The sequence below is a fragment of the Capra hircus genome, chromosome 9 (genome assembly GCF_001704415.2).
Source record: "Capra hircus breed San Clemente chromosome 9, ASM170441v1, whole genome shotgun sequence".
Lineage (NCBI taxonomy): Eukaryota > Metazoa > Chordata > Mammalia > Artiodactyla > Bovidae > Capra > Capra hircus.
In genome coordinates this window covers 27,333,069-27,360,582 of record NC_030816.1, presented here as the reverse complement: position 1 = coordinate 27,360,582, position 27,514 = coordinate 27,333,069, and the positions used below count along the sequence as shown (strand labels likewise).

The window sequence follows — 27,514 nt, the reverse complement described above, 5'->3', positions numbered from 1 at the left end:
GAAAAAATAGAATCGTTAAAAACATTACTCAGGCTTCCCAGGTGGCTCAGCGGTAAAGAATCTGCCTGCCAATGCAGGAGACATGGGTTTGATCCCTGGTCTGGGAAGATCCCACATGCCACGGAGCAACAAAGTCTGAGAGCCACAACTATTGAGCCTGCACTCTAGAGCCCAGGAACCACAACCACTGAGCCCACTCACTGGGGGCCACCCCACAACTCCCAAAGCCCACATGCCCGAAATCATGTGCTCTGCAATAAGAAGCCTATACACTACAAGTGGAGAGTAGCCCCAGTTCACCACAATTAGATAAAAATCCACAGAGCAATGAAGACCCAGCACAGCCATAAATAAATATTTTACAATTTACTCACACTAAAAGAAAATAAAAAGGGAAATAAGACATTTATGAACAGTTACAACAAAAAGAAAATAACAAAATGGTAGATTTAAACTCTGTCATCAATAGTCACATTAACCATAAATGATCTGAACATGCCAATTAAAAAGCAGAAATTGTAAGGCTGAATTAAAAAAACAAGACCCAGTCACATGCTGCCTATGAGAAACAATTTTAAATACGAATACACAAAGAGGTTAAAAGTAAAAGGATAGAAAAAGATATACCATGCCAAAGAAAAAAAAAAGCTGGAGTGACTACATTAATATCAGACAAAGTTGATTTTAGAGAAGGGATATTACCAGAGATAAAGGGAATCATTCATACTAACAAAGCTGTCAATTCATCATGTATACATCATCATCTAAAATGTCTATTTACTTACAAATAAATAGATTCAATAAAGTAAAAAGTAACAGAAGGACAATATAATACAGAAAAGTCCATAGATATAGCTAAAAATTTCAACATCTTTCAATCACTAATAGACCAAGTAGACAGTAAGCACAGAGATGTCTAGAAGAACACCATCAACCGACTTGATAACTGAACTTTATAGAACATCCTATCCCAAAACAATACAAAACAAAATTTTAAGTATTACAAGTATACAAATAACATTTACCAAGAGAGACCACTTTTAAGTCCTAAAATAAGTAAGAATAAATGTAAAAGGATTTAAATCCTACAAGGTATGTTTTCTGGCCACAATCTAATTACATTAGCAATCACAACAAAATGATATATGGAAAATCCTCAAATAGTTGAAGGCTAGGAAATATATTTCCAAGTAACTCCAATCAAAGAAGAAATAAAAAGGGAAAAAACAGTTATTTTGAATTGAATGAAAATGAAAATAAAAGTATCCTAATGTATGAGGGAAGCAGCTAAAGCAGTAGTACATAAAGGGGAAATTATAGCATTAAAATGTCTACACTGGAAAACAAGAAAGGTCTTAAATGAATGGCCTCAACTATTTTCACCTCAACAAACTAGAAAAAATAAAGCAAATTAAACTGGAAGTAAGCAAAAGAGAGGAAATAGTGAAGGTGAGAGCAAAAGTCATTGGAACAGAAAAATAATGAGAACATTAATAAAAACGATAACCCACTAGCCAGTCTGATAGGGAAGGGTGGCATATGAAAAGAATATAAATTGACAGTATCTGAGGCATGATAGAAGCGCTATCACTATAGACTCTACAGATATTAAAAGAACCGTTAGGAAATATTATACAATTATACTAATAAATTCCACATCTTACATGAAATGGAAAAATCCTGAAAAGACACAAGGTTTAGTGAACCTCACAAAAGAAGAAATACATTAAAGTTAAAAAAAAAAATTAAAAGAGAAACAAACAAAAAAGAAGAAATACAGTGTGCTTTGAAAACGAAATGCAGTATTAAGGGATTTACACTACTTGACTTCAATCCTTATTATAAAGCCACACTATGCTAGGTAGTGTAGTATTGGTATGAAGATAGACAAATATCCAATAGAACAGAAAAGAGTCCAGAAATAATCCAACTGATGAATTATTTGGTCAACTGATTTCTTCCACAGATGCAAAGTTGACATTCTTTTTTTTTTTTAATGGTGCTACAACAATTGGATATCGCTATTAAAAAACAACAACAACTTAGATCCTGACCTCTTACCATGTACAAATGAGTCTAAATGTAGAATGTATAACTATAAGACTTCGAGAAAAAAGAAAAATTTTACTGCCTTGACTTAGGCATAGATTTCTTAGATGTAATACCAATAGCACAATCCATAAAAAAAGAAATTTTTGAACTAGAATTCATCAAAATTAAGAACTTCTGCTTCTTCAAAAGAACTTCTCCTTTCTCATTAAGGGAATGAAGACAATTCACAGGTTGCGAGAAAATATTTGTAAATTACATATTTGATGTATCTAGAATGAAGAAACCTTTCTTGGTGGCTTAGATGGTAAAGAATCTGCCTGCAATTTAAGAGACCTGGGTTCAATCCGGGAAGAGCCCCTGGTGAAGGGAATGGCAACCTACTCCACCCGGAAAATCCTATGGACAGAGAAGCCTAGTGGGCTACAGTCCATGGGGTCACAAAGAATCTGACACGACTGAGCAACTAACACAAATAAAGACAATAAAATTCAATTAGAAAACAACCCAAAGGTCAACATCCAGATATTTGAACAGATATTTCACAAAAGAAAATATACAAATGGCATTTAAAAAGATGATCAACATTAGTCTTTAAAAGTGAAAGTTGCTCAGTCATGTCCGACTCTTTGCAACCCCATGGACTATACAGCCCATGGAATTCTCCAGGACAGATTACTGGAGTTGGGTAGCCTTTCGATTCTCCAGGGGATCTTCCCAACCCAGGGATCAAACCCAGGTCTCCCACATTGCAGGCAGATTCTTTGCAAGCTGAGCCACCCGGGAAGCCCTCATCAGTCTTTAGGAAAACACAAATTAAAGTCACAAGGAGATACCACTACACACATATTAGAATGGCTATGCGAGACAGCAAAAGAGACACAGATGTATAGAACGGACTTTTAGACTCTGTGGGAGAGGGAGAGGGTGGGATGATTTGGGAGAATGGCATTGAAACATGTATACTATCGGTAAGAAATGAATCGCCAGTCTATGTTCCATACAGGATACAGGATGCTTGGGGCTGGTGCACAGGGATGATCCAGAGAGATGATATGGGGTGGGAGGTGGGAGGGGGGTTCAGGATTGGGAACTCATGTACACCCGTGGCTGATTCATGTCAATGTATGGCAAAACCAATACAGTACTGTAAAGCAAAGTAAAGTAAAAATAAAAATAAAAAAAAAAAAGAATGGCTAAAACTAAAATGGCAAGAATGTAGAGCAACTGAACTCCTACTCTGCTTATAGAAATACTATAAAATGACATCACCACTTTGAAAGACACCTTGGTACTTTCTTTGAACACTCACAGCAGCTGTATTTTTGTAATAATCAAAACCTGGAAACCCAAATGATCACCAACAGACCAATTAAAAACAAACTGTTATCCACTGGAACAATGTTTATAAAATAGGATAGTGTTCAGTAAAAAATGAACTAATGATGGATATGAAAACACAGATAAATTTTAAAGTCATTACACTAAATGAAAGCAGCCAAACAAAAAAGACTCTACACTGTATGATTCTATTCATATAAAGTTTAAGAAAATACACACCAACCTATTATGCCAGACAGCAGATTAGTGGTTGCTTAGGGTAGGGATTGGGATTGATGGAAGGAGTAAGGAAAGACAGGATGCAGGAATTACAAAAGAAGAATAGACAATTGGTGGTGGTGGGGGGGGGGGTCATTATATTGATTGCAATGATGATTTCAAAGCGTATACATAAGTCAAAACTTATCCAATTGTACATCAGTTATATTCCAATATAGCTCTCAAAAACTCATTTAATCAAATAGCAATAGCCATTTATTCCAATATAGTTAATGCTCATATCCTGCTATAAATGCTTATTTGCTACTACCTATTAACAAGAAAATGATTTAAACTTACAACAGTAACATTATACTACTTAACTTCAATGTGTAAAAGAATACATTTTCTTTCTGGAAATGTGCAAGCAAAAAATCTTTAAGACTAATGGATTAAAACAGTGCAAATTCAGACAAACTCAAGTAGATTAGTAAAATCTGCTATCTTCTATCAGCATATTATTATCTATCCTATTCCTTACTTGAAAATAAATGCAGTTATCACAATACTGGTATGTGGCCTTTAACAATTTCCTTCTCATCACTAAAAGTAATCTACAAGTATAAAACAGCAGATGAATTGGGTAACTAGTCATTTGTAATCTGCCTATGTCGAAGTGAAAAATTTCTCCACAGAAACCATTTCACGTGGTGGCAAAGTTCCAGGCCAGTTCCCAAATCTTATTTAAGCAGTAGGGATTAATTATCCCCTCTTTCTTCTACATCACTGTTTTCCCTCTACTAGATCACTGTCATCAATATAGAGACATGCTATAATTTCATCCATCTTAAAAAAAAAAACAGCAACAACAAAAACAAACTTCTCTTGGTCCTATTTCTGCCTTTAGCCATTTAATCCCTCACTTCCTGACTTCTAGGCTCTCCTTTTTGGCAAAATTCTTTGAATTAGTTCTCTGATTTCTCTCCTGCAATTCTCACTTAAATCTGTCCTATTTGGGCTTTCATTTCCAGCACTGTATCAAACCATCTGACTAAGGTCAATTATCTGCTATATCTAGTGGTTAATTCTGAAGTCTCTTTCACTAAACCTCTTGACAGTTGTCTATTCCTTGAAATCACTTATTGTGGCTTTCGGCAAACCTCAAGTTCCTGGCTTTCCTCCTGCCTCCTTCGCAACTTCTCTACTTCCAAATCTCTAGGACTCTAGGACTCAGTCCTCAGACTTTTTTTCTTATTTGTATCTATATTCACTCCATTAGCAGTTTCATGTTAAATTTTCTCATCTATATCTTAACTTAAAGGACCTGACTGCCTCACTATAATCCTCAAATAAGGTCAATTATAGATAATTTTATCATGTGAGGAGGCAGGTGCTGATGAAAAACAGATTCAAAAAGATACAAAAAAAGTTGAAAAGAAAAAGAAGTTCCTTAATTTTCAATAAATCATTACTAGTATTACTGGTATAGGGAGTTACTTAAAATAATAAAGCTAAACTGATGAATACCAAAACAAATATTTTTTATTTATTCCAGTCATTTATTACATTAGAAACATTTAAATACCATACTAAGTATTTCATTTAAAATGTAAATTATGACCTTATCCATGGTCCTAGTCCCATATGGGCCTATAACAGTTACAACTTACATTAATTTGGACTTGTTTCAGAAGACTTTTTTTTAACAATTATCTCATTTTATCCTAAAAAAGACTCCATAAGAATATTACAGTAAATATTATTTAAGCCAGCAGTTTCTGCTCTTAATATGACCTCTCACATAACAGACAGACTGTTAATGAGCAGATTTAATTAATTTCAAATTAGAGAACTCAGAAATCCATCTCTACTACAAGAAATATATATTAAAATTCATGTTCAACTGATGGCAGGTCATTACTGTCATCTTTCTGTACTTAGCATAAAATTACAGAACAGATATTTAAATCTTCTTTTTAATGTTGATGAAACTAAGTCCTTTATATACATAAACATTAAGAGACAATCTTTATTTCATTTACTTCCATGACTATGCTGATGATAAAAATTATATTAACACTGGTATTCAATAATTGTTGACTGCTTCTACTACAAAGAAAAAAACATTTTTGCAAAGAAGAAAAAGACTATAATTGATCATTCACAAGTAAACCATGACCTGTTTCCTTCCTCCAAGATTCCTACCTCAAATGATGTGGCATGCACTGCCTGCTGATCCCAAAGCAACGGTTAGAGGCATACAGACTTACAGCAAAGCTTCGTAAAATATCCCCTATCTCTCTTGAGGGCTCAAACACCAGTGCTTCCAGCCCTGAGGACTGAGAAGTGGCCCTGCCCCTTCTACTACTGAGCACATCAAGTGTCTGTATAGACTCTGAGTTCTGCCTCTAAGATCTCCACCTGTGAAATGTTCCTTTCTGACTGAAATATCGTTTCACCCCTCCAATTCCTCACTATTAACTTTCTTTGTCCTTATCAAGTCCTTGTGATCCTTTCGTTCTTCTCTATTTTCAAAACCATCAACATGCTTTTGGCTTTGCTTCCCTTCCTACCTCACTAGCATTTCAGATCCCTGTTCCAAAGAGAATTGCCCAGATCGCAAGGCCTTACTTTATCCTCTGGTCCCAACTGAAGGGTCATATCAGAATGATATTCTGATATGAATATCATTATATTCATAATGATTACATCTTCTCTGATCACATCATCAGCATCCTCTGCTGTCTTTTAAATTTCCACTCTGTAAATAATGAGTCAAGTCAACAGTTTTGTTATGCCCCAGTTCATTCTATACCTTCTCTTCTTCATAAATCCATCTATGTCCAGATTTTGAACTATCCCTCTAAATTACTGATATAAACAACCCTAACATCCCTGTAAACACTCAGACCTGTGCTATCTGTCTGACAGACTGCAACACAATGTCTTATTAACTCATTTTCAATATATCCAAAACCAACTTCACCATCAGTGACTCCTCACTCCTCAAAGAAAATTTACTCCTTTTTTGGACTTCTCTATTTCTAATAACACGAAATCACTTTGCATTTGAGATCATCTTTAAAGCAAAGTACTGTTTTCTCTACAATACAATTCAGTAAACTTTCAATTGTGTACAAATTGTTGGGAAAATAATTACATTTTCATCAAAAGGATATGATATAGCCATTTTCATTCAACTCTTTGTATTTATGGTACAATAATTTGGTACATGATTTTTACTCCGCCAAGTGGCTTGAACTCTGGAACCAATCCCTAACACACATGTCCAATTTTGCCACCTACCAACTAAATCAAAATAATCCCATTTTTCCTCTACATCTAGAGGATACCTGAGTCAGGAGTAAGCATGAGAGACCAGGCAGTTAGATTGTGGCTATGATTGTGAAAGACTCTGTTGCAGACTATGCCCAAACCTCAGTTTTGATTTGATAAGTGAGAATTACATCTCCTCCCATAACAGGTGCTCAAAAAATGGTGCCCCTGTGATTACTGATGTCACCTTTAAGTCAAGAGCAATTTGGCCACATGGGTAACCATTCTGTCTCTTCAGGGGACTGCTAATAACACATCTTTATTTTAAATCAGTTTCTTAAATTTTAGAACAATTCAAATTTTTATCTATTCCACTGCTCTTTTAAACTAGTTAAATATTTCAAAAGTTCCAACATTCTAAATATTTTTTTTAAAAAAGAACAAATACAATGAATACAAAACATTTACTAATATGGAGTTATCCAACTATATCAATAGCTATTTTAAACATGAATGATTCAAATATACCTATTAAAAGAGAATATCAGAATACACTAAGAATAATAAACAACAAAAAAGACTCAACCAAATGTTGTCTATGAGAAACTCACTTTAAATATAAAGACACAGAATTTCAGAGAAAGCAGGAGAATATCTCAAGGATAAAGAAGGGCATTATATAATGATAAGGATATAAATTCTCTAAGACATAACAATCCTTAATGTTTGGACTGGCCAAAAGTTTTGTTCAGTTTTTCCTGTCAGATAGCCGTTTAGCTGGTTAAGTTGTCTTTAACTTCATTCAAAACAATTTGTTAGCTTATAATTTGACAAGTAGCTGTCATATTAGCATGCATTTTAAAAAAATTATCAAAATAGGTGAATTTTTGTGTAGCCATTTTAATATTGAATATGGAAGAACAAAGAAAGCTTCTCAGCATATTATGCTTTATTATCTCAGTCAGTTCAGTTCAGTTGCTCAGTTGTGTCCGACTCTGCGACCCCATGGGCTGCAGCATGCCAGGCCTCCCTTGTCCATCGCCAACTCCTGGAGTTTACTCAAACTATGTCCATTGAGTTGGTGATGCCATCCAACTATCTCATCCTCTGTCATCCCCTTCTCCTTCTGCCCTCAATCTTTCCCAGCATCAGGGTCTTTTCAAATGAGTCAGTTCTTCGCATCAGGTGGCCAAAGTACCGGAGCTTCAGCATCAGTCCTTCCAATGAAAATTCAGGACTGATTTCCTTTAGGATTATTATTTCAAGAAAGGTAAAATGAAAATTAAATGGAAAAAATATTTTCACAGTGCATGGGAAAGGTGCTGTGACTGATCAAATGTGTCAAAAGTGATCTATGAAGTTGGTGCTGAGGATCTCTCCCTGGACGATGCTCCACGGTCAGGTAGACCAGTTGAAGTTAACGATCAAACCAAGACATTAACTGAAAACAGTCAACGTTATACCATGAAGGAGAAAACAGACATACTTGAAATATCTGGATCAAAAATCATTTGCATCAGCTTGGTTATGTTATTATTTGTTTTGATGTTTGGGTTCCACATAAGTGAAAAAAAAACACCAACAGTAGTTCTACGTTTCTACTTAAATGTAAAAAAAAATTTTTGATTTTAAAAATAAATCGTGACGGATGATGAAAAGTGAACACTGGACAATAATGTGTGATGGGAAAGATCGTGCAGCAAGAAAAACAAACCATGACCAACCACACCAAAGGCTAGTCTTCATCCAAAGAAGGTGATGTTGTGTTGTGTATATGGTGGGATTGGAAAGGAGTCCTCTACTATGAGCTCTTTCTGAAAACCAAATTATTAATTCCAACAAGTACTGCTCCTAGTGAGACCAACTGAAAGCAGCAGTTGATGAAAAGCATTCAGAATTATTCAACAGAAAATACATTATATTCCATTAGGATAATGAAAGATTGCATGTTTCTTTGATGACCAGGCAAAAACTGTTAAGTTTGACTGAAGTTCTGATTTATCTGCCATATTTCCCAGACATCACACCTTCAGATGTCCATTTTGGTCTTTACGAACTTCTCTAAAGAGAAAATATTTCAATTGCCTGGAGGACTGTAAAAGGCAGCTGGAACAGTTCCTTGCTCAAAAAGATTAAAAAGTTTTGGGAAGATGGAATTATGAAGTTGCCTGGAAAATGGCAGAAGGTAATGGAATAAAATGGTGAAAATGTTGTTCAATAAAGTTACTGGTGAAAATGGAAAATGTGTCTTCCATTTTTACTTAAAAAACCAAAGGAACTTTTTGGCCAATCAATATATATCTAACAACAGAGTACCAAAATATGTGAGGTGAAATTTGATAGAACTTCAAGGAGAAATAGATGAATTCACTATTACAGAGACTTCAGTAACTGACAGATCCAACAGGTAGAAAATTAACAAGGATAGGGTTGAACTGAGTGGATTCATCAGCCAACTGGATGTAACTGACATTTACATAGTTCTCCACAAAACAACACAGAACACAGATTCTTCTCAAGCTCACACAGACCATGCACCAAAACAGACCATATCCTGGTCTGTAAAACACCCTCTCCCCCAAAGAACAGACATCATACAACACATACACTCAGACCACAATGGAATTACACTGGAAAGTAATACCATAAAGACAGCTGGAAAATTCCCAAATATTTTAACATCACACATATTTTAACATATGGGTCAAAGAAGTCTTAAGATAAATTTTTGAGTATTTTGAAGTAAATGAAAATGAAAATATCACTTGTCAAAATGTGTGGGATCTATCACAAGCAAAGTTTAAAGGGAAATTTATAGCACTGAATGTACATTTTAGGAAAGAAGATCTAAAATCAATAACCTCAGCTTCTACCCTAGGAAACTAGAAAAAGCAGTATAAGCCTAAATTAATCAGAAGAATTTAAAAAAAAAAAGCAGAAATCAATGAAATTGAGAAAGGAAAATCAACAGAGAAAAACCAATGAAACCAAAGAGGGTTCTTTGAAAATGTCAACAAAATTGATAAATTTCTAGCCATGTATTATGATATATCACACACAGCTTCTGTTTCGGTTTTTAAAATAAATGTGTGCTAGTCTTCAACTAAAATATAAAATGCTTCTCCCATTCCTCCCATTTTGCTTAACCTTTCTACAATTCTCCAGCTTTATCTGGAGATAAGGCACATATATGTTACAAAAATTTATCAAAACAAACAAAAAGCCCGGATACAACATATGTCTTATCAAGGAGTGGAAAACAAAAAAGCTTACTTTTGTAGCATAACAGGAAAACATAACAGACTTCATATTTTTCAGTAGAAGAATCAAATAAGTTAATCCACTCCCTGACACACAAGGCTTTTTCCTTTTTTTTTAATGAGTTAATCGTTACAGAAAGATTAACTTATTAGAGTAGACCTGAGGAACTCAAGCGAAAATAATGTCAGGAAACTGTCCCATTGACAAACAAACAAAACAAAGCACTGCTGCCATCATCATCCAACCGATGTCATCACACTCAACACCCGCGTCCTTAGAGTCCCTTTAGAATCATGAATTTAAGGAGTGGTGGCTTGACAGCATAGGGTAATAGGAAAAAATGGGACTTTGAAATCTCTGTTCAAGTTCCACCTCTACCATTCTTACTAGCATGGTGACCTTGTACAAATTACTAAATCTATGAGAGGATTCAACTGGTTGATTGCCAGGTACCAAAAATATCATTCCAACCAGTTTATGTAAAAAGCACAACTTATTACAGAGATATTACGGTGCCTTTTGTAACCCAATCTCAGGACCATGGACAAAGACACTTGAACACAGCCCGGACTCTATGTATTTGCTTCTTATTCTTTCTTCAAGATGCCCCTACTTATATACTTAACTCAGCAAGAAACAAAGCCAGTAACAGTTTCTCAGTTCTGTGTCTTACAGCTTCAGCCACTGGAGAGAAAACAAATTATTCCATTCTCTGGACACTTGGGACCCAGGAAAACCTGAATACCCAGCTCAATGCAGTGTCTGGAACTAAACCAATGAAGTACAAAGATGGGCAGAATTGCGACTGATCTCTTTGAACCCCTCTAAGCCACAGTGATCTTTTTAAAAGTCAGATCTGATTCAGTGATTACCCTTATTAAAATCCTTTATGGCCTTCTCCAATACACTTACAATAAAAATCCATAACTTTCACTGAAGCAAAACTTCTGTAGCCTTGCATGATCAGGCTCCTGTTTACCTCCACAACCACCCTGTTCAGCTTTAACAACTCTGGCCGTTTTTGGTTCCTTGAACCTACCAAGCTCTTTCCTATCTCAAAATCATTTACCATGTATTCTTTACATTCTCTTCCTTTTTCACATAGCTAATGTCCACCAATCTTTCCTCAAAGTTGTCCCTGATTTTCAAGGTAAACTAGGTTACCTGTCTTTGTCCTTTATAGCACTCATCATAGTCCAATAATAAACATATGCATATTTTTACTTTCTGACTCTTACCATACTATTAACTCCAAAAGAATCAAGACCTCTATATTACTCTTTATTCTCTGTATCTAGCACCTAGTTGGCCCCCAACAATTATGTGTTAAATGAATAACTGGTTTAGCATGAGAGAATCACCATAAATTGTCAAAATTTAGTGGTGATTTTGACAGTCACCAATACCTCACCCACTATCACCTACTACCCTCAGAATTCAGGGTAGAAGGTAGTAGTAGGCAAGCAGAATCACTATTATCAAGCTACTAAAATGGCTGCTTCAGTAGTAACTTCCTGGGGAAAGGGAAGAGAGTGGTTTCCAGAGAACCTTGTGCTGCTACTGAGCAGAATAAACTTGTTTAATTCAGTTAACCCTCTTCCTCCATAAAATCTTGAAGACTATGATATCAAATAAGATAATAAATATAACTATCTATACAGTAGCTTGCACATAGAGCAAGCAAGCAATGGTACTTCTTTTCCTCTCAGGAGACCATATTACCTGTTACTCTTAAATATTATTAACCTCCAAATAAGAACTTAATTAAAACCTACAAAATACTCCAGTGTATATGAAAAACAGAGCTGTTTCATGACCCCTTTTCTCACAGCATCCTGATCTTACCACCTCCCTAAGAGAATTGGTTACCTGCTCTTCTGTTGCAATTATATCAGCTCAAATATCCATTTAGCTTAAAGAACAAGTACTAGAAACACAAAATGAAGCAGAGCAGAGCAAAGTAACCAACCAAAACAACAACAACAAAACTGTCTTGTCCTCAGGGAAGATGACTTTCTCACTCTGCCTCCAACCACACACCACACATGCATATATGCGTGCGTGCTAAGTCATCCAACTCTTTGTGACCCTATGGACTGTAGCCCTCCAGGCTCCTCCGTCCATGGGATTCTCCAAGCAAGAATACTGGGGTGGACTGCCAAGCCCTCCTCCGGGGATCTTCCTAACCTAGGGATCAAACCCCGTCTCTTAGGTTTCCTGAACTGACAGGCAGGTTCTCTACCACTAGAGCCACTTGGGAAGCCCCATACCCACACTCTTGTCCTGCCCAAAGTTTCACAGCATCCAATGTAAGGGTGCCACATTTAGCAAATAAAAATACAGAGTTGTTGTTGTTTAATCACTAAGTCATGTCTAACCCTTTGTAACCCCATGGACTGTAGCCTAACCAGCTCCTCTGTCCATGGAATTCTCCAGACAAGAATATTGGAGTGGGTTGCCATTTCCTTCTCCAGGGGATCTTCCTGATCCAAGGATTGAACCCACGTACCCCCACACATTATCTGTCAACTCTATTCTCAAGCCGTATGACATCTCTTTACCTTCATATACCCACTCCACAACTTTCGTTACAATATTTTGCCTTCTAAAAAAATTTCTCTGGAGACACACTGGATATGATCTTTCTCCAAAGTATAATTAAAGTATACATTGACCTCACTTATAGGCTGTCAGTAAAAAACTCTAAAGAGGAAAGCAAAGAAAATCATCTTAATTCTGTTTCTTGGTGGTGCTGGGAGTTTAAAAAAAAAATGAAAACAAACGCAAACAAAACAGCAAGTGTTAACAACTTCTTTAAAAATCTAAAAAGTCTTGCTTCCAAGAATAGGTAATGTGAGAAAAAGATTAACAGTATAATCTTTTCAGAAGTAGATCCAGAAAGAATAAATTTTCTGACAGGAAATATATATAAGCAGTGACATTAGAAAGGGAAAATGAACTCTCAGAACAAAGGGTTACACTTAGCTTCGAAACACCTTTGAATTTTATTTATAACCAAAAGGAACCTCAGAGATCATCTACCTCAACCTTCTCAATTTATAAATGAGAAAACCAAAGACCTTAAGAGGTAAAATTACTTATTCAACGTTACAAAGACCATCCTAGCTCCTTCCAGTTTCTCATACTCTAGCCTCTTGCCCCAGATGATATAAGGCTGAGGAAGATCTTCATGTCCAGTGAGCGTCAGAGGACAAGTTCCTAACAATACTGTCACATCTAACACAAGAAAAATATATTCCCAGCATTTCAAGGTAGATACTGATTTTCCCACAGAAAGACTGCTGTACACAGTATCATAGGGGCTTTCAGTATTATTAACACAGCTTTACAACTCTCTATACACAGTATCATAGGGGCTTTCAATATTATTAACATAGCTTTACAACTCTCTAATGTTATTAGTCTACTCCTATCAGTCAAGTTTACCATGGGTTAAATTTGGTGAGTTGCCTGAGAATCTAACCACAAAGCATACTGCTTCAGAGAAAGTTAAGTTCCAAGTTCTAAACCATTTTACAAGGTAAAAATATAATAAATTGTATTGGAAATTAAGAACTAAGATACACAAAGAACTAATACACAAAGATACAACATTATAAACTAAGTGTGATGGACTAAAAACACAAGATTCTTCAAGTGATGTGAAGTCACTCAGTCGCGTCCAACTCTTTGCGACCCCATGGACTGTAGCCTACCAGGCTCCTCAGTCCATGGGATTTTTCAGGCAAGAATACTGGAGTGGGTTGCCATTTCCTTCTCCAGGGGATCTTCCCGACCCAGGGATTGAACCCGGGTCTTGGACTGAATCCGGGTCTCTCACACTGCATGCAGATGCTTTACCCTCTAAGTCACCAGGGAAGCAAAAGCTCCGCACTAAAGGTCACTTAAAATTAGGTATTTGGGCACATTTACCACAGGATACAATCTATATACATCTTTTTATTAATATTTTACTGAAAAAGTGAAGTATGTAAAAAAGAATCATACACACTTCTATACTCATAGAATTTAGGAATTTAAAAAAACCCTTCGGTGTACATTTTCATGAAGTGACCTATAAGAGGTAAGAAGAAATTATCATCTCATAAATGAAAGGTTGGCAATGTATACATTATGCAATCTCTAATGCTGGTTCAAAAAATGTGTGGGTAAAGGAATTATACCTGAATTGGTAAGTGAAGTTCGAAGAACTTCCCAATACATTTTTTTTTCTTTTCTCTTGAGATAAAGCCGTATTCTTTCTGAATTGAAAATTTGATATATCTTTTAAAATTTTTCTACATGGTACACTAAATCAATGGGTATTCTTCATTCTCTCATTTTATTAGTCCAACAAAAATTAAATCTATACTACTTGCTAAAGACTACGCTAGCAATTTCAGTTGTTGTTTAGTCGATCAGTCATGTTCAAATCAACTCTTTGTGATCCCACGGACTGCAGGCCCCCAGGCTCCTCTGTCCAAGGGATTTCCCAGGCAAGAATACTGCAGTGGATTGCCATTTTCTTCTCCAAGGGATCTTCCTGACCCAGGGATCTAGCCCGCATCTCCTGAGTTGGCAGGTAGATTCTTTACCATAGCAATTTCAGATTTATGATAATAAGCATCAGGTCAGTTCCTATCCTCAAGGAGCTTAGAGAAATCGTAACTGTATTTATGAAGTAATAATGGCAGTTGAATTTCAGTTGGCCATATAAGGAAACATTAAAAATGTCATCAAATTAATTCTTAAAAAAGAAACTATACAGTAGTAACCTTAAAAACATTTGATAGTCTTATTATTTATATGAAAATTTACCACAAGGTAATTAAAAGTATTGTTTTGGTAAAAGTAATAATATATTTTAATAGCAGTTTTTGCTGTGAAAATTAATTGAATCAACCCTCCAAAAAGGAAATCAAAAGCTACTAGATACTGTAGTAATGAAAATCAAGTACTTGGCAATACCTTATTCTGACAATAAAGGAATATGTGTAATTAAATATAGTATTATATTGATAGACTCTCTGAACATATATATGGTTATTTACAAACCTGAATAAAGTAGCTCCACATCATACCTTACAAATGATCAATGTATTTTCAATGTATTACAAAGTCAATGTATTACATTACACTACAAACATCAATGTATTACAAATTCAAAATGTATTTTGAATTGTGTCTTCTGCAAGTTTTTCAATGAAAAAGGTCTAAACGTTTTTTGGAGATTTTCTTTTTCACAAACTTTATTCAATACTCTACTTGTTTATTACCAAATCATGTAACTTTTCATCAATAATAACTAAACCTGTACTGAAAACTACATATATATATTAACTATTATTACTTTTTAAATGTGCAATCATTAAAAATATGATGGATGAGAAACATTCAATTTAGAGCCATGTTTCCAAAGCAAAATTCAATGTAAATCAGCCATTCTAACATGCCACAGAAAATCCTAACGACATTTTTCACTGTATTTTACACTGAAATATTTTCACCATTCACCAGCTAAAATATGTGAATAACTTTTAAAATATTCAAAAGCATCATGAAAACATATTTACTTAATTTATGCATACCAGTTGGTGGCATAAATGGACTTTTTCCATCTACATATAAGGAAACCAAGGCAAGGTGTCCATTTTATAAACTGCATGGTCATTTCCTAATAAGCAACTGATTCTACATCATCAAGTTGTATGTGGGCCACTTCCAAGTGCCATAAAACAATTACTGTACCTTAAAACAACTGCCTCTGCAATGCCTATGTGCAAATTCGTTTTACCAAGAGGGTTAAGCCAACAATCTAAAACAAGAAAAGCTAGAAAGGGAGGATTACAAAAAAGAAAAATAAAACACTTATTTTTGGTAGCGAATCATTAATTTTTAAATAACGAGATGTAAACAGTTTTTAGCATAATAATCAAATAACCAACAGTTGTTTCTTCCGTTTCTAAAAAATATTTCATCTTTCAGGTAGATCATGCAAAATTGTAGCCTACCCATCCGTGCAGACAGAAGTTAAAAAAATGAGAAGAAATCCTCTGACAAGTAATTAAATACATGACATTGCAAACAAGAGAATAAAAAGTAAAATTAGTTAAATTTAGGAAATGTATCGTTATTTCAGTTAAAACCCCATCTTAAACATTAAATGCTTCCTTTCATTCAACCGAAGCCTAGGATTAGCAATCAAATATTCCATTACTGAAAAATAAAGATATACAAAACTTTCCTTATTCAAAACTTGAGAAATCTAGTAGCAAATATTGGACAGTAAAGAAAAACACTTTCCCTAACAGAAACTTAGAGCATAAGGGAAAAAAACAGTTCCTGAGAGTTCGAAAGACTGAAACTGTGTCCATAACTATGGCATAGTGCTATCAACAATTAGGAAAATGAAAGTTATCTCCTATACAAATTAAAGAACATCAGACGGGTTGCATAACCAATAAACCAATTACATCAATTCCTGGACAGAAACAAGACTTAGCTAACACGTGGATGTAACATCAAAAAATATTAAAATATAAACCTAGGCACACATTGCATAGAAAACGACAGAATCAGACTGAATCGTGTTCAAGTATCTAGTCTAGTGGGGATTCTTTAATAAATCGGCTATAAGATAGGTTGTGAATGCTCAGGTCAGATGTGCTTTCTTTTTGCCATTATTCCAGTTCATCATCCGCAAGTGCAAGAGAAGGCGTCAGAGTACCGAAGCTAGGGGGCATGCTATAGCAAGGGGAAAAGAAAAATGGGAAAAGGTGCAATGGATGCTGCAGAGTTGAATAATTATCCGGGTGGCACAATGGGCGAGTCCCGCCGGCGTCGGAGCTGGGGGAGCAGCTCCCTAACTCTGCTCAAGGCCCCCTCTCCCAGAGCAGGCGTCGGAGACGACAGCCCGCTTCGCCTCCTCTTCCAGCGAAGAAAGGGATCCCCGCACTCGCTTTACCGTTATGTTGTGTCTTTACAGACACAGACTCGCGGCTCAAACACGCAAACGCACCAGCTGGCTATACGGAGCCTCGGGCACGTAGCTCGAGCCTGGCTTCTCGGGCACCCGGTGCTGCAGGCTCCCCCGGAGCGAGCAGGCACAGAGGCGGGTCGCGGGGGCAGGGGCGCTCAGGCGGTGGCACCTCAGGTGAGACCCGCAGTCTCCCCGCCTAGAGCAGCCTCGAGGCGGTCCCCGCAGCCGAGAGCCAGGCGCGCCCGCCGGCCGCCGGGTCCCTGGGTCCACAGCTCCGCTGGCGGGTGGGCGGCCGGAGCTCTGGAAACCGCGAATGGCGGTGGGGGCCGTCGCGGGGGAGGCGCGCCCATCCCCACCACCTTTGGCTGGCTAGCGCTCCAAGCGCACCTCTCTCCGTTCTTGGCCAGTGGGGAAGAGTTCCTCTCCCGGTACCCCGACCCCCCGATAAACAATTCCTCAGAGACTCGCGCTCACCGAGAAATCTTGAGGGGCTCTTGCCTTACCCCTTCTTCATGCTTCGGCGGCGGCCGCCGGTCCCCTCAGCTCCCGGGACTCCACCTAGAGCCTCCAGGAGCGTCAGTCTCCCGGGTGGAACCCGCTGTGGGCAGTGGCCGAGGTACCGGGCCACGGGGAACGCCGCCTGCGACGTCCGCCAGTCACCGGACCCACCGTGTGCTCGACGCGCGAGCGAACAACACCGTGAGTCGCCGCCGCCGCCGCCGCCCCCCACCCGCCCCCTCCTCTTTCGCGACGCTCCACAACCGGACGCGGAGACCCGCGCCTGAAGCAGGGGGGAACCGCTGGACTCTCGCCACCTAATCCCCCATCTTTCCCACCCGGAGCTATTCCCCGTCAGTCAACGTCTTCCCACTTAAGATTCTCACTTTCCTCTTCAGCTCTCAGTGCCCAGGTGCAGCTGTGGTGGGAAACTCAGCCCCCACCCACTCACCCAAAACTGGGGGAATGAATATCGCTCTTTCCCCCCTTTCCTGAGGCTTATATGGTATTGCCCAATCCTCAGTTTGGGGGAGGGGGACGGAGAGAACAGTGCTTGGCCGGGGAATGAGGGAAGATGATAGCCAATTGAATGAACCAACCATTCAGGGGCGGGGTCAAAGAGGGGCCTGCCTGCCCCGCCCCGCCCCTCGCTCCAAACTACAATCCCCATCGTGCTTCTTCCGCTTCCCGCCGCGCTGCACGCCGGGAGTGTAGCACTTGGCGGCCTCAAGGTATTTCGGAACTCGTAGTCTTTAATGTAGTCACATAGGTCCCGAAAGTTGTAAACCATTATAATAGCCTCTGTTTCCCTAGGTAAATATTTCCAAATCCCGAGTTCCATTGTACTTATTCTAATACTAGTTCAACGACTGTGTTGATTGTTTGAAAATGTAAATGGTTTCTCTGGAGAGGAACTAAATAATGTCTATTACTGCAATCTGTCAGGACCTAAAGCTGCTCCTTCTTCCGCCAGGGCCTGGTCTTCACAGATTGTCTGTTGCCGTCATGTCGGCTGCGATTGCAGCTCTCGCTGCTTCTTATGGTTCGGGTTCAGGGTCCGAATCGGACTCGGACAGTGAGGGCGGGCGGTGTTCCTTGCCCGCCGCGGATTCCCTCATGCACTTAACTAAATCGTCTTCGGATAAGCCCTCTCTGGCAGTGGCAGTGGACTCCGCTCCGGAGGTGGCAGTTAAGGTAAGTGCTTTGGCACTGGTGCGCGGCGGGAATTGTCGGTTTCCCCTCCAAAATCCGACAATCACTTGTTAGAACCCGGGTTACCTGTTCTTCGGTCCTGACAGGTGAGTGGCTAACGCTTGGATTCTTCTCCCTCTGTAGGTCTTTCTCGGGAGAAGCTGGGAATTGGAAGTTCAGAACAGTCCTCCACTCCCTGCTCTTGGCTCCCGTAGTCAGGAAGAGGGGGTGAAATTTGAATTTCTGGATTAGGATGTGTCCTGATTAGAGTAGGTGTAACAACATGCTGCTGCTGCTGCTAAGTCGCTTCAGTCGTGTCCGACTCTGTGCGACCCCATAGACGGCAGCCCACCAGGCTCCGCCGTCCCTGAGATTCTCCAGGCGAAAACACTGGAGTGGGTTGCCGTTTCCTTCTCCAATGCATGAAAATGAAAGTGAAGTCGCTCAGTCGTGTCCGACTCTTCGCGACCCGATGGACTTCAGCCTACCAGGGTCCTCCGTCCATGGGATTTTCCAGGCAAGAGTACTGGAGTGGGTTGCCATTGCCTTCTCCAGGTGTAACAACATAAACAAACCTAAATCAGAACTTCCCAGACTAGAGTGCGTGCCCTCGCTTTAAATGAGCAGCGGCCTGGCTTTGTTTTGTTTTTGAAGTCAGAACTAGAATCTGATCCCGGCTCCACCACTTGTTTGAACTTAGGCAAGTTATACAGCCTCCTCAGTCTCCTCACCTGTACAATGGAGGTATAATTTTTAAAGCACCTACATAGATGAGAGGATTATTGTGACGAAATAAAGCTTGGTATCTAATAAAAGTGCATATATAAGGCAAGGCCGTGAGAAAAGACCTTGAATTTAAGAAATAGTGTGCATGATCCCAACTGAGGAAGAGGAAGAAATTGGGTTATACAGTTCCTTTAACAAGTGCTTGTTGAACACATGTTACTTCCCAGGAACTGTTCTAAGAGCTGAAGACACAGAGGCCAATGAGCCAGACATCTTTGATACCTTGATGCGTTAGTTTTAGTGGAAAAAGCAGCCAGTAAAATGTGAACAAATGAAGTGGTTACAGAGTGGGTAGAGTGCTGTGAAGGAAAAAAAACAGGACTCCATGAAATAGAGTTCTGTAATAGAGAATAAGGTAGGAGCCTGACTTCTCTAGATTGTTTAGGGAAGTCTTCTTGAAAAAGTGGCTTTGAGGAATAGGAAACAGCCAGCCAAGTGCCAGAGGATCAGACACGACTGAGTGACTTCACTTTCACTTCACTTCACTTCACTGAGTGACTTCACTTTCACTTCACTTCACTGAGTGACTTCACTTTCACTTTTCACTTTCATGCATTGGAGAAGGAAATGGCAACCCACTCCAGATTTCTTGCCTGGAGAATTCCAGGGACGGCGGAGCCTGGTGGGCTGCCGTCTATGGGGTCGCACAGAGTCGGACACGACTGAAGTGACTTAGCAGCAGCAGCAGCCAAGTGCACAATAAGGCAAGTGTTTCCCAGCAAAAGGAGGTAGCAAACCTTGAGATGACAGCGAGATGAGTGTCTTTGAAGAACTGAGGAAACGTGTCTGTGTCTGGAGCTGGAGGAGAGCATCTACCAGTTGGTAGTACTGGTCCAGTAGAGCCTAATGGGGGTGAATCAGGAGCTCAGGATGTGGTGAGGGGAGGCAAAAACTCCTTTCTAATTATGATGTTCCCAAGTGAGGTACTACAGCTTAAGTCTCTTACAGATTTTTAGTGAGCTATTTATGGATTTTACTTTTTAAAGGGACATCAAGTATGAAAGAATACTTAGAATCCTGTTTTTATAACAGAACAAACTCCTCAAACTTACACTCCTCCAGAAGCCTCCTGAGTCTTTATTCTCTTCACAACTCAGCTTTTTGGAGCTCTCCCACTTTATCTCACTTTCTCCTCAACTCAATGCAGCCTTGCCCTAGCTTCTTGGGAAACTTACTCTCTCTGAGTAATGTCACTAGGCTCCCAGTTGTCAAGTTCTGTCGTCTTGAGTATGTGCATCAAGTGACACTATTAAATAGTTCTCCTTGGAAACTTTCTCTCCCTCTGGCTTCAGTGGGTCTATCCTCAGCCTTCTTTTTCCTGTTCTTTTGCCCTCCCTTTCAATATGGATGTTTCCTGAGACTCCTTAGTCTGTTTTGCATCCCTCATATTCTCCAGGCCTTCAACCTGCAGTACTTCTGATGACTCACAGGTGAATACCAAAATGGTTTGCACAGACTCTGGTATCAAGACTGCCAGAATTCAAATCCTACCTCCATGAGTTACCCGAATTGTGACCTTGGATAAATTATTTAAGTGCTCCGTGTCTAACTTTTTCTCATCTGTAAAGTAGGGGATAACATTAGTAATTATCTCATAAATCATGTGCCAGGCACACTATCCTTATCCATTCTAAACTCCTTGCTAGCTTCAGAACTATTAACCTCTCTCCCAGGATGGCTCTCAGTCACCTCCAATCCAATGTGTTAAAATATGAGCATTTTCTTTCCCTCAGAATCTGCTTTACTTATTTTTCCCATTTGAATTAATGATTCCACAACCTATGCTTTAGAACAGAGGGGTCTTCCTTTTCCTTCTTCCTTAGCCCCTGAAGCTCATCAATCAAATGGTTCTAACATGTCTGTTTCATTAATTTCTTTCAAATCAATTTCTACTTCTCTATTTTTACAGATGCAGCCTACTTTATATCTTCCTCACTTCTCTCAAGTGTCATTCTTGACTTTTCTTTCTCTCTGAATTCCTACTCTTGGGTAATAGGTCCTGGTAATGAAAAGGAACCATTACTCAATAGTGCCTATGTTATTTATCAAATCTCTCTTTCCTTTTCTGCTACCACTGTTCAGATTCTTATAATTTTATAATTTTTCTTCAAGACAATTATAATAACTTTCTAACTGGACTTTCTACTTCCTTCTTTCTTGTCTCCCAGCTCCATACCCCGGGTTTCCCTTCACAATGCACTCAAAATGAGTTTCTAAATTCCAGTGTTATCATATCACTTCCTTGCCAAAGACACTTTCTTGCCTGCCCAGTAATTTCTAAGTTCCTTATGTATTAATAACATATGAGGCCTGCCATTCTCCCATGATGACCTCTCCACAAAGTCCGCAAAGTCTATTTTCTTTTATCCCCCTCAAGACTTTGCTCACACTGGTCTCTCTGCCGGGAAGTCCCTTGCTTCGTGCCTCCTTCTTTCCCACCCCCAAAGCTCTGCTGTTGCTCAGGCTCAGCGCATGTCTCCTCCTCTGTCTACCTCAACCCCCTTCCCACACTTCAGTGGTATATATAGCATTTGCCACATTGCTGTGATTTGTTAATTTTTTTCTTTCCTCTGGACCAGACCCTAGAGACCTGAGGTTGTTGTGTATATTTGTTTTCATGTTCTCAATGCCTCGTATACAAAATTATGAGAGATAGATAGGGTGAGTAAAGGAATGAAAGAATAAGTGAAAAACAAAGTCTTGAAAAAGTACATACATTGAGATTCAGTGTATACCCAATGGGTGGGAGTGTGGGGACATCTATAGAACTCAGCTCAATCACTTCAAGTTACGAGTAAGATAATCCAGGAGAAAAGACTGAATAAAGTATCAGAGGTCCATTAGAAATGGGGCTGGGGCTAAACCCCTCAGGGCTCCAGAGTCTATGAGAGTAAGGGATATTGATCATCACTTGTTTGTTAATAAGCTTTATTTAAAAAAAGCTTATACCTAGTAAATTTAATGGTGGAAAAATATCCAGAGGAAAAGATGTGAAGCATACAAATACATTGATTTGTAATTGTCAAGTTGTGACTAATAGTAAACATTTTGGCAAAGTATGAACTTATGCAATGTTTTTTAATCCATATCACTAAACACTAATGAGAGTTCATATATCTTATTAGTGTTTTTATTTTTGAAGTTACTATTGGGTTGTCTTTTCCTTCTGATGTGTAGGAGATCTTTATATATTCCGGATATTGTGCCAATTATGTATGTTGCAAATTTGTGTCTTGTTATGGAGAAATAACAAGCCACAGATTTTCCTTGTTGGAGAAATTCTTTTACCAAAGCCATAAAAATATGCTCCTATTTTTCTTTTGAAAGCACTATATTTTTGCTTTTACATTTAAGCCATAAATCCATGGAATTAAGTTTTGTATATGGTGTGAATATTTTTAATAATATGGCTTTGATCTTTGTAGGTTGTTCTACCCCCTCACCTCTATCCATTTTTTGTTATTCACGAATGTCAAATTATACATATGGTTTATAATTAACTTGTAAGTTCTTACAAGTTCTGTAATTAACTTGTAAGTTCTGCTAACATCCAAGTGGGATATTGTTTGGGATTGGATTGAATGATAGATCAGTTTGAAGACAGTATTCTGTCTACTCATTCATTTAGGTCTTTAGATTTTTAATTTCTTTGAAAGTTTATAATTTCCTGCATCAATATCTTGAACAGTTTCGTTGCAGAGATTTCTGTGTGTGTGCTCAGTCACTCAGTGGTGTCCAACTCTTGGTGACCCCGTGGACTGTAGCCCACTAGGCTTCTCTGTGGAATAGTGGGTTGCTGTTTTCTACTCCAGGGGATCTTCCTGACCCAGGGATTAAACCTGCGTCGCATGCATCTCCTGCATTGGCAGGCGGATTCTTTACCACTGCACCACCTAGGAATCCCCACAGAGATTTCTAGGTGCATCTTATTTTTATGCTAGTATAATAATAAATTGTGGGGTTTTTTCCATTATTTAATTTTTTGACTGATCTTACTACTTTCATAATGGTATATCAGGCAAATTCCAAGCAAAAGAAAATGGCATTGGTTATATTAGGGTCAATAAGATAGACTTAAAATGGAAAAAGGATCACTTCATAATGATTCAAGGCTCAATTCACAAAAGGGTATATAACAATTTTAAATTTATGTGCATATAATGGTAGTGCTAGTAAAGAACCCTCCTGCCAATGTAGGAGACATAAGAGACATGTGTTTGATTCCTGGGGTGGGAAGATCCCCTGGAGGAATGCATGGCAACCCACTCCAGTATTTTTGCCTGGAGAATCCCATGGACAGAAGGGCCTGGTGGTCTACAGTCCATAGGGTCTCAAAGAGTCAAACATGACTGAAGCAATTTAGCACACAATAATGTAGAAAGCTCAAAATATTTAAGCAAAAATTTTTATAACTATGAGAGAAATTGACAAGTTTACAATTATAGCAAAAGATTTTAATATACCTCTTTCAATAATTGATAGGATAAGCAAAACAATATCAGTAATGATATAGAAAATTCAAACAACAAAATTAGGAAACTGTATCTAAAGGGTACAAAGGACATAGCACTCAATGTAGAAAATTGTTTTAAGCACTAATAAAACATTTTTAAAAAACTGACCATATACTAGGCCAAGGATTGGTTAAGGGCCAAATGGTAAATATTTTGGGCTGTGCTGGCCACTGAGCTTCCCTGTTGGTTCAGATGTTAAAGAACTCGCCTGTGATTCAGGAGACCTAGGTTCAATCCTTGGAAGATCCCCTGGAGAAGGGAATGGCTACCCACTCCAGTATTCTTGCCTGGAGAATTCCAAGTGGGCTTGGAGAATTCCAGCCTAGTGGGCTGTAGTCCATGGGGTGGCAAAGAGTCGGACACAACTGAGTGACTCACATATAACATGCTGGCCACATACAGTCTTTGTCACGTCTTACTGTCTGTCCTTCCATTATTCTTCTTTAAAACAACCCTTTAAAATGTAAATATCTTACATTCACTTAGCTTGTTGATACGGAAACAGACTGTGGGCTAGACTTGGCCCAATGATTGTAGTTTGCTACCCCATGTACTACACCATAAAATAAATCTCAGTACATTTTAAATCATAATCACATTCTCTGACCACAATGCATCTAAGCTAATCAGACACAAAAAGATAACTATAAAACCCCCAGATTTGAAAATTATGAAATTGTACTCATAACCCTGGGCCAAATTTTTTAGAAATAGAAACATTTTATCTTTTATTATAGTCTTTTTCCTCTCTATTTTTTTAAGGGCAAAACTCAAAAGGTATCTTCATATGAATTTCTGTTATTTTATCTCAGCCACTTAAGCTCCCATTTTAGAAGTCTATTCATTTTCACTTTCTGGGGACAAAAACCTATGACATAAATTGATAGTCTGTAACAATGGTTAATATTTATGTCTTACTTTATAGTTTACAAAGTGCTTTTGCATCCATTTTCTTATTTGTATAACAGCTAAGAAACGTGAAAAACACTAAAATGTAGATAATATTTAACTTTATTCTCAAATTACTTTGAATTAACAAAAGATAACTTGTTTAAACTTATTTGACCCATAGGGTGCCCTTCACTTACTGCACTTTAATTTTCATGGATAATTGAAGCTGAATAGAAATCCTTTGTAATTCTCTGCTAATTTCAATTGCATGCCTAATTGTTACTGAACTCCTCGTGGGTATTAATACAAAGTTGTGATGTTGTCCAAGTTTTTCTAATTAAATGTAAAATTAATAACTCTTATTAATAATAAGTTTCTGAAGAGTTTTTCAGTTTGTTCTGTAATTTTATTAGCAGGAACCAGAGACTGGGACCTGTTTATATTTTTTATTAGTTGCCACTGTTGCTTCTTAAAAGTAGTTCTTTTTAAATTGTATTTTGTGTTTAAAACTTGATGTCTCGTGGTACTCTGTTTAAAGTAATTCAAATTTAGAATATTTAAAGTACCCTTAATCAGAAAGATCTCGTAAATCACATTATAAACTGGTTCTAGCAACTGTTTTCTAAAAAAAAAATCACTGGGGAGGTATGAATGTGGCTAAGCCTCTTGTTCTTTTAAGCAGTTTATCATCATAAGTTGAATATTAAGAGAGAAAAGAATTTAATTTCATTTTTATGCAGCTTAACTTTATGGTATTGTGTTTTGATGCTAAGCCCTATGTACTCTCTATAGTCAATGAAGATTTGGGTATGCTTTCTGGGGTAATGTATATGTATCACGTAAGTAGGTGGCCCAGCTTCAGAGCTCCCTTCCTTTGTAGTCTTAACACCCTTCCCTGCCTCAGAAGCTGAAAACCCAGATTCTCATTCTCCCAGCTCCCTGTTGGCTAAGGCTTAGGGCTGTGATTTGGGCTGAGACAGACAGATGCACCCACCTAAATTCTATTCTAAAGCTAATCCATGAGGAAGCAAAGAAAGAACATTTTACGTGGCGACCAGTGGTGACCAGCATAGTCTAGTTCCTTCAACCAGAAGTCTCGATCACAGCATCCAGTGATCATGTTTAGTGATCATGTGTGGTAACAGTGACCTTTTGTCCTCACTGGACTGGTTTTGAGATATGATTGATTTTGAATTATGATTCCATCTATATACTTAACCCTGTTTTGGCGCCTGTTCCCCCAAGCTAATTCTCCACCCTTGAGAATTCCAAGAGAAACTCAAAAGGATTCAATATAGTTTAATCAGCCTGTGAGCGTTTCACTTGCTTATAACTAAAAACCCTGACCCATACCATGCCAGTGATTTTTGTTTGTTTGCTGCTAATTAGGTATCTTTAACATTGTTCATTGTGGCTACTTTAACTTTTTCCTTTTCTTACTTACTCTGTTGGTACCTTGGGGTCAGTGACTTAAGCTTGCTGCTGCTGCTGCTAAGTCGCTTCAGTCGTGTCCGACTCTTAGCGACCTCATGGATTGCAGCCTACCAGGCTCCTCTCTCCATGGGATTTTCCAGGCAAGAGTACTGGAGTGGGGTGCCATTGCCTTCTCCCCTTAAGCTTGCTACTACTTCACAAAAGTGTTGTAAGGATTATGTGACATACTGTGTCTACCCTGGTCTTGGCACTGATGTTGTTAAGTGCTCCTTTTTATAGCACTTACCCTCTTCTAGCAAAGTCACTTCTTTACTATATCAGTTATTGTCTGTCTTCCACATTAGAATATAAGCTGTATAAGGACAGGGAGCTATGTCTGTTTCTACAGAGCCTAGAACAGTGTCTGACACGTAGTAGGCACTCAGGCAGTATTTACTGAACGAATAAGTGAATCCAGATACTGCCCTTGTTTTTTGAAGATGTCTATGTTCCTAACTACATGAAGAAAATTAAAAGATCATCTGTGACTCCCAAAATCTCCCACCAACTCCAAACATCTATCACCCATCATTCACTCTTGTTACTGTAGTCTCTATTTCATCTCCTCCTCTTTTCAGAGGCTAATTGGCTCTTTCCCAGATTCACTCCTTTCCCACCCCTCTTCCAGAATGACCATAGCTCTGTGATTATTCCCTCATTCTTATCATGTGTTTCTCCCTACTTGTGCCTTTCCTCTAGCTAATGATTGACTGAATCTTTGGCTTAGCCTTTTCTTTAAAAAGGAAAGAAACAGAATTTTACCATCAAAATCCTTCAGTCTGGCTCCTCATCTCTTATTTACTGCCAGATGTCTTGAAAGAGCAAAAATTTTACTGTCTTTTTTTTTTTTTTCCCCTAAATCTTCAGTTATACCAATTCCCCTTGCAACAGGCTCTCCATACTTCACCCCATTACCAAAATTGCTCTGGCCAAGGTTTTTTGTGACATAAATGCAGAATTTCAGTGATCTTTGGTCAGCCTTCATCTTCTAATTGTCTATGGATTTGTCATTTGTTTCCATTTAACTAATATTTATTGAACATGGACTTAATGCCCT

At 38.3% G+C, this 27,514-nt stretch overlaps 2 protein-coding genes across 3 annotated transcripts in view; one reads left to right on the top strand and one right to left on the bottom strand.

Moving 5' to 3' along the window:
• The window catches only part of WASF1 (WAS protein family member 1), a 68,954-nt gene extending 50,798 nt beyond the window's left edge, over positions 1-18,156 (bottom strand). The window contains exon 1 of one of the 2 annotated variants that reach the window (XM_018053075.1): positions 17,579-18,156. The gene's annotated coding sequence lies outside the window, so the exon portion shown is untranslated. The remainder of the gene's footprint in view (positions 1-17,578) is intronic. The other variant, XM_018053076.1, reaches the window with a different exon arrangement.
• CDC40 (cell division cycle 40) overlaps positions 18,445-27,514 on the top strand; it is a 46,845-nt gene continuing 37,775 nt past the window's right edge. The window contains exon 1 of the mRNA XM_005684575.3: positions 18,445-18,796. Coding sequence (XP_005684632.1) covers positions 18,524-18,796 — 273 coding nt within the window. The 5' untranslated portion in view covers positions 18,445-18,523. The remainder of the gene's footprint in view (positions 18,797-27,514) is intronic.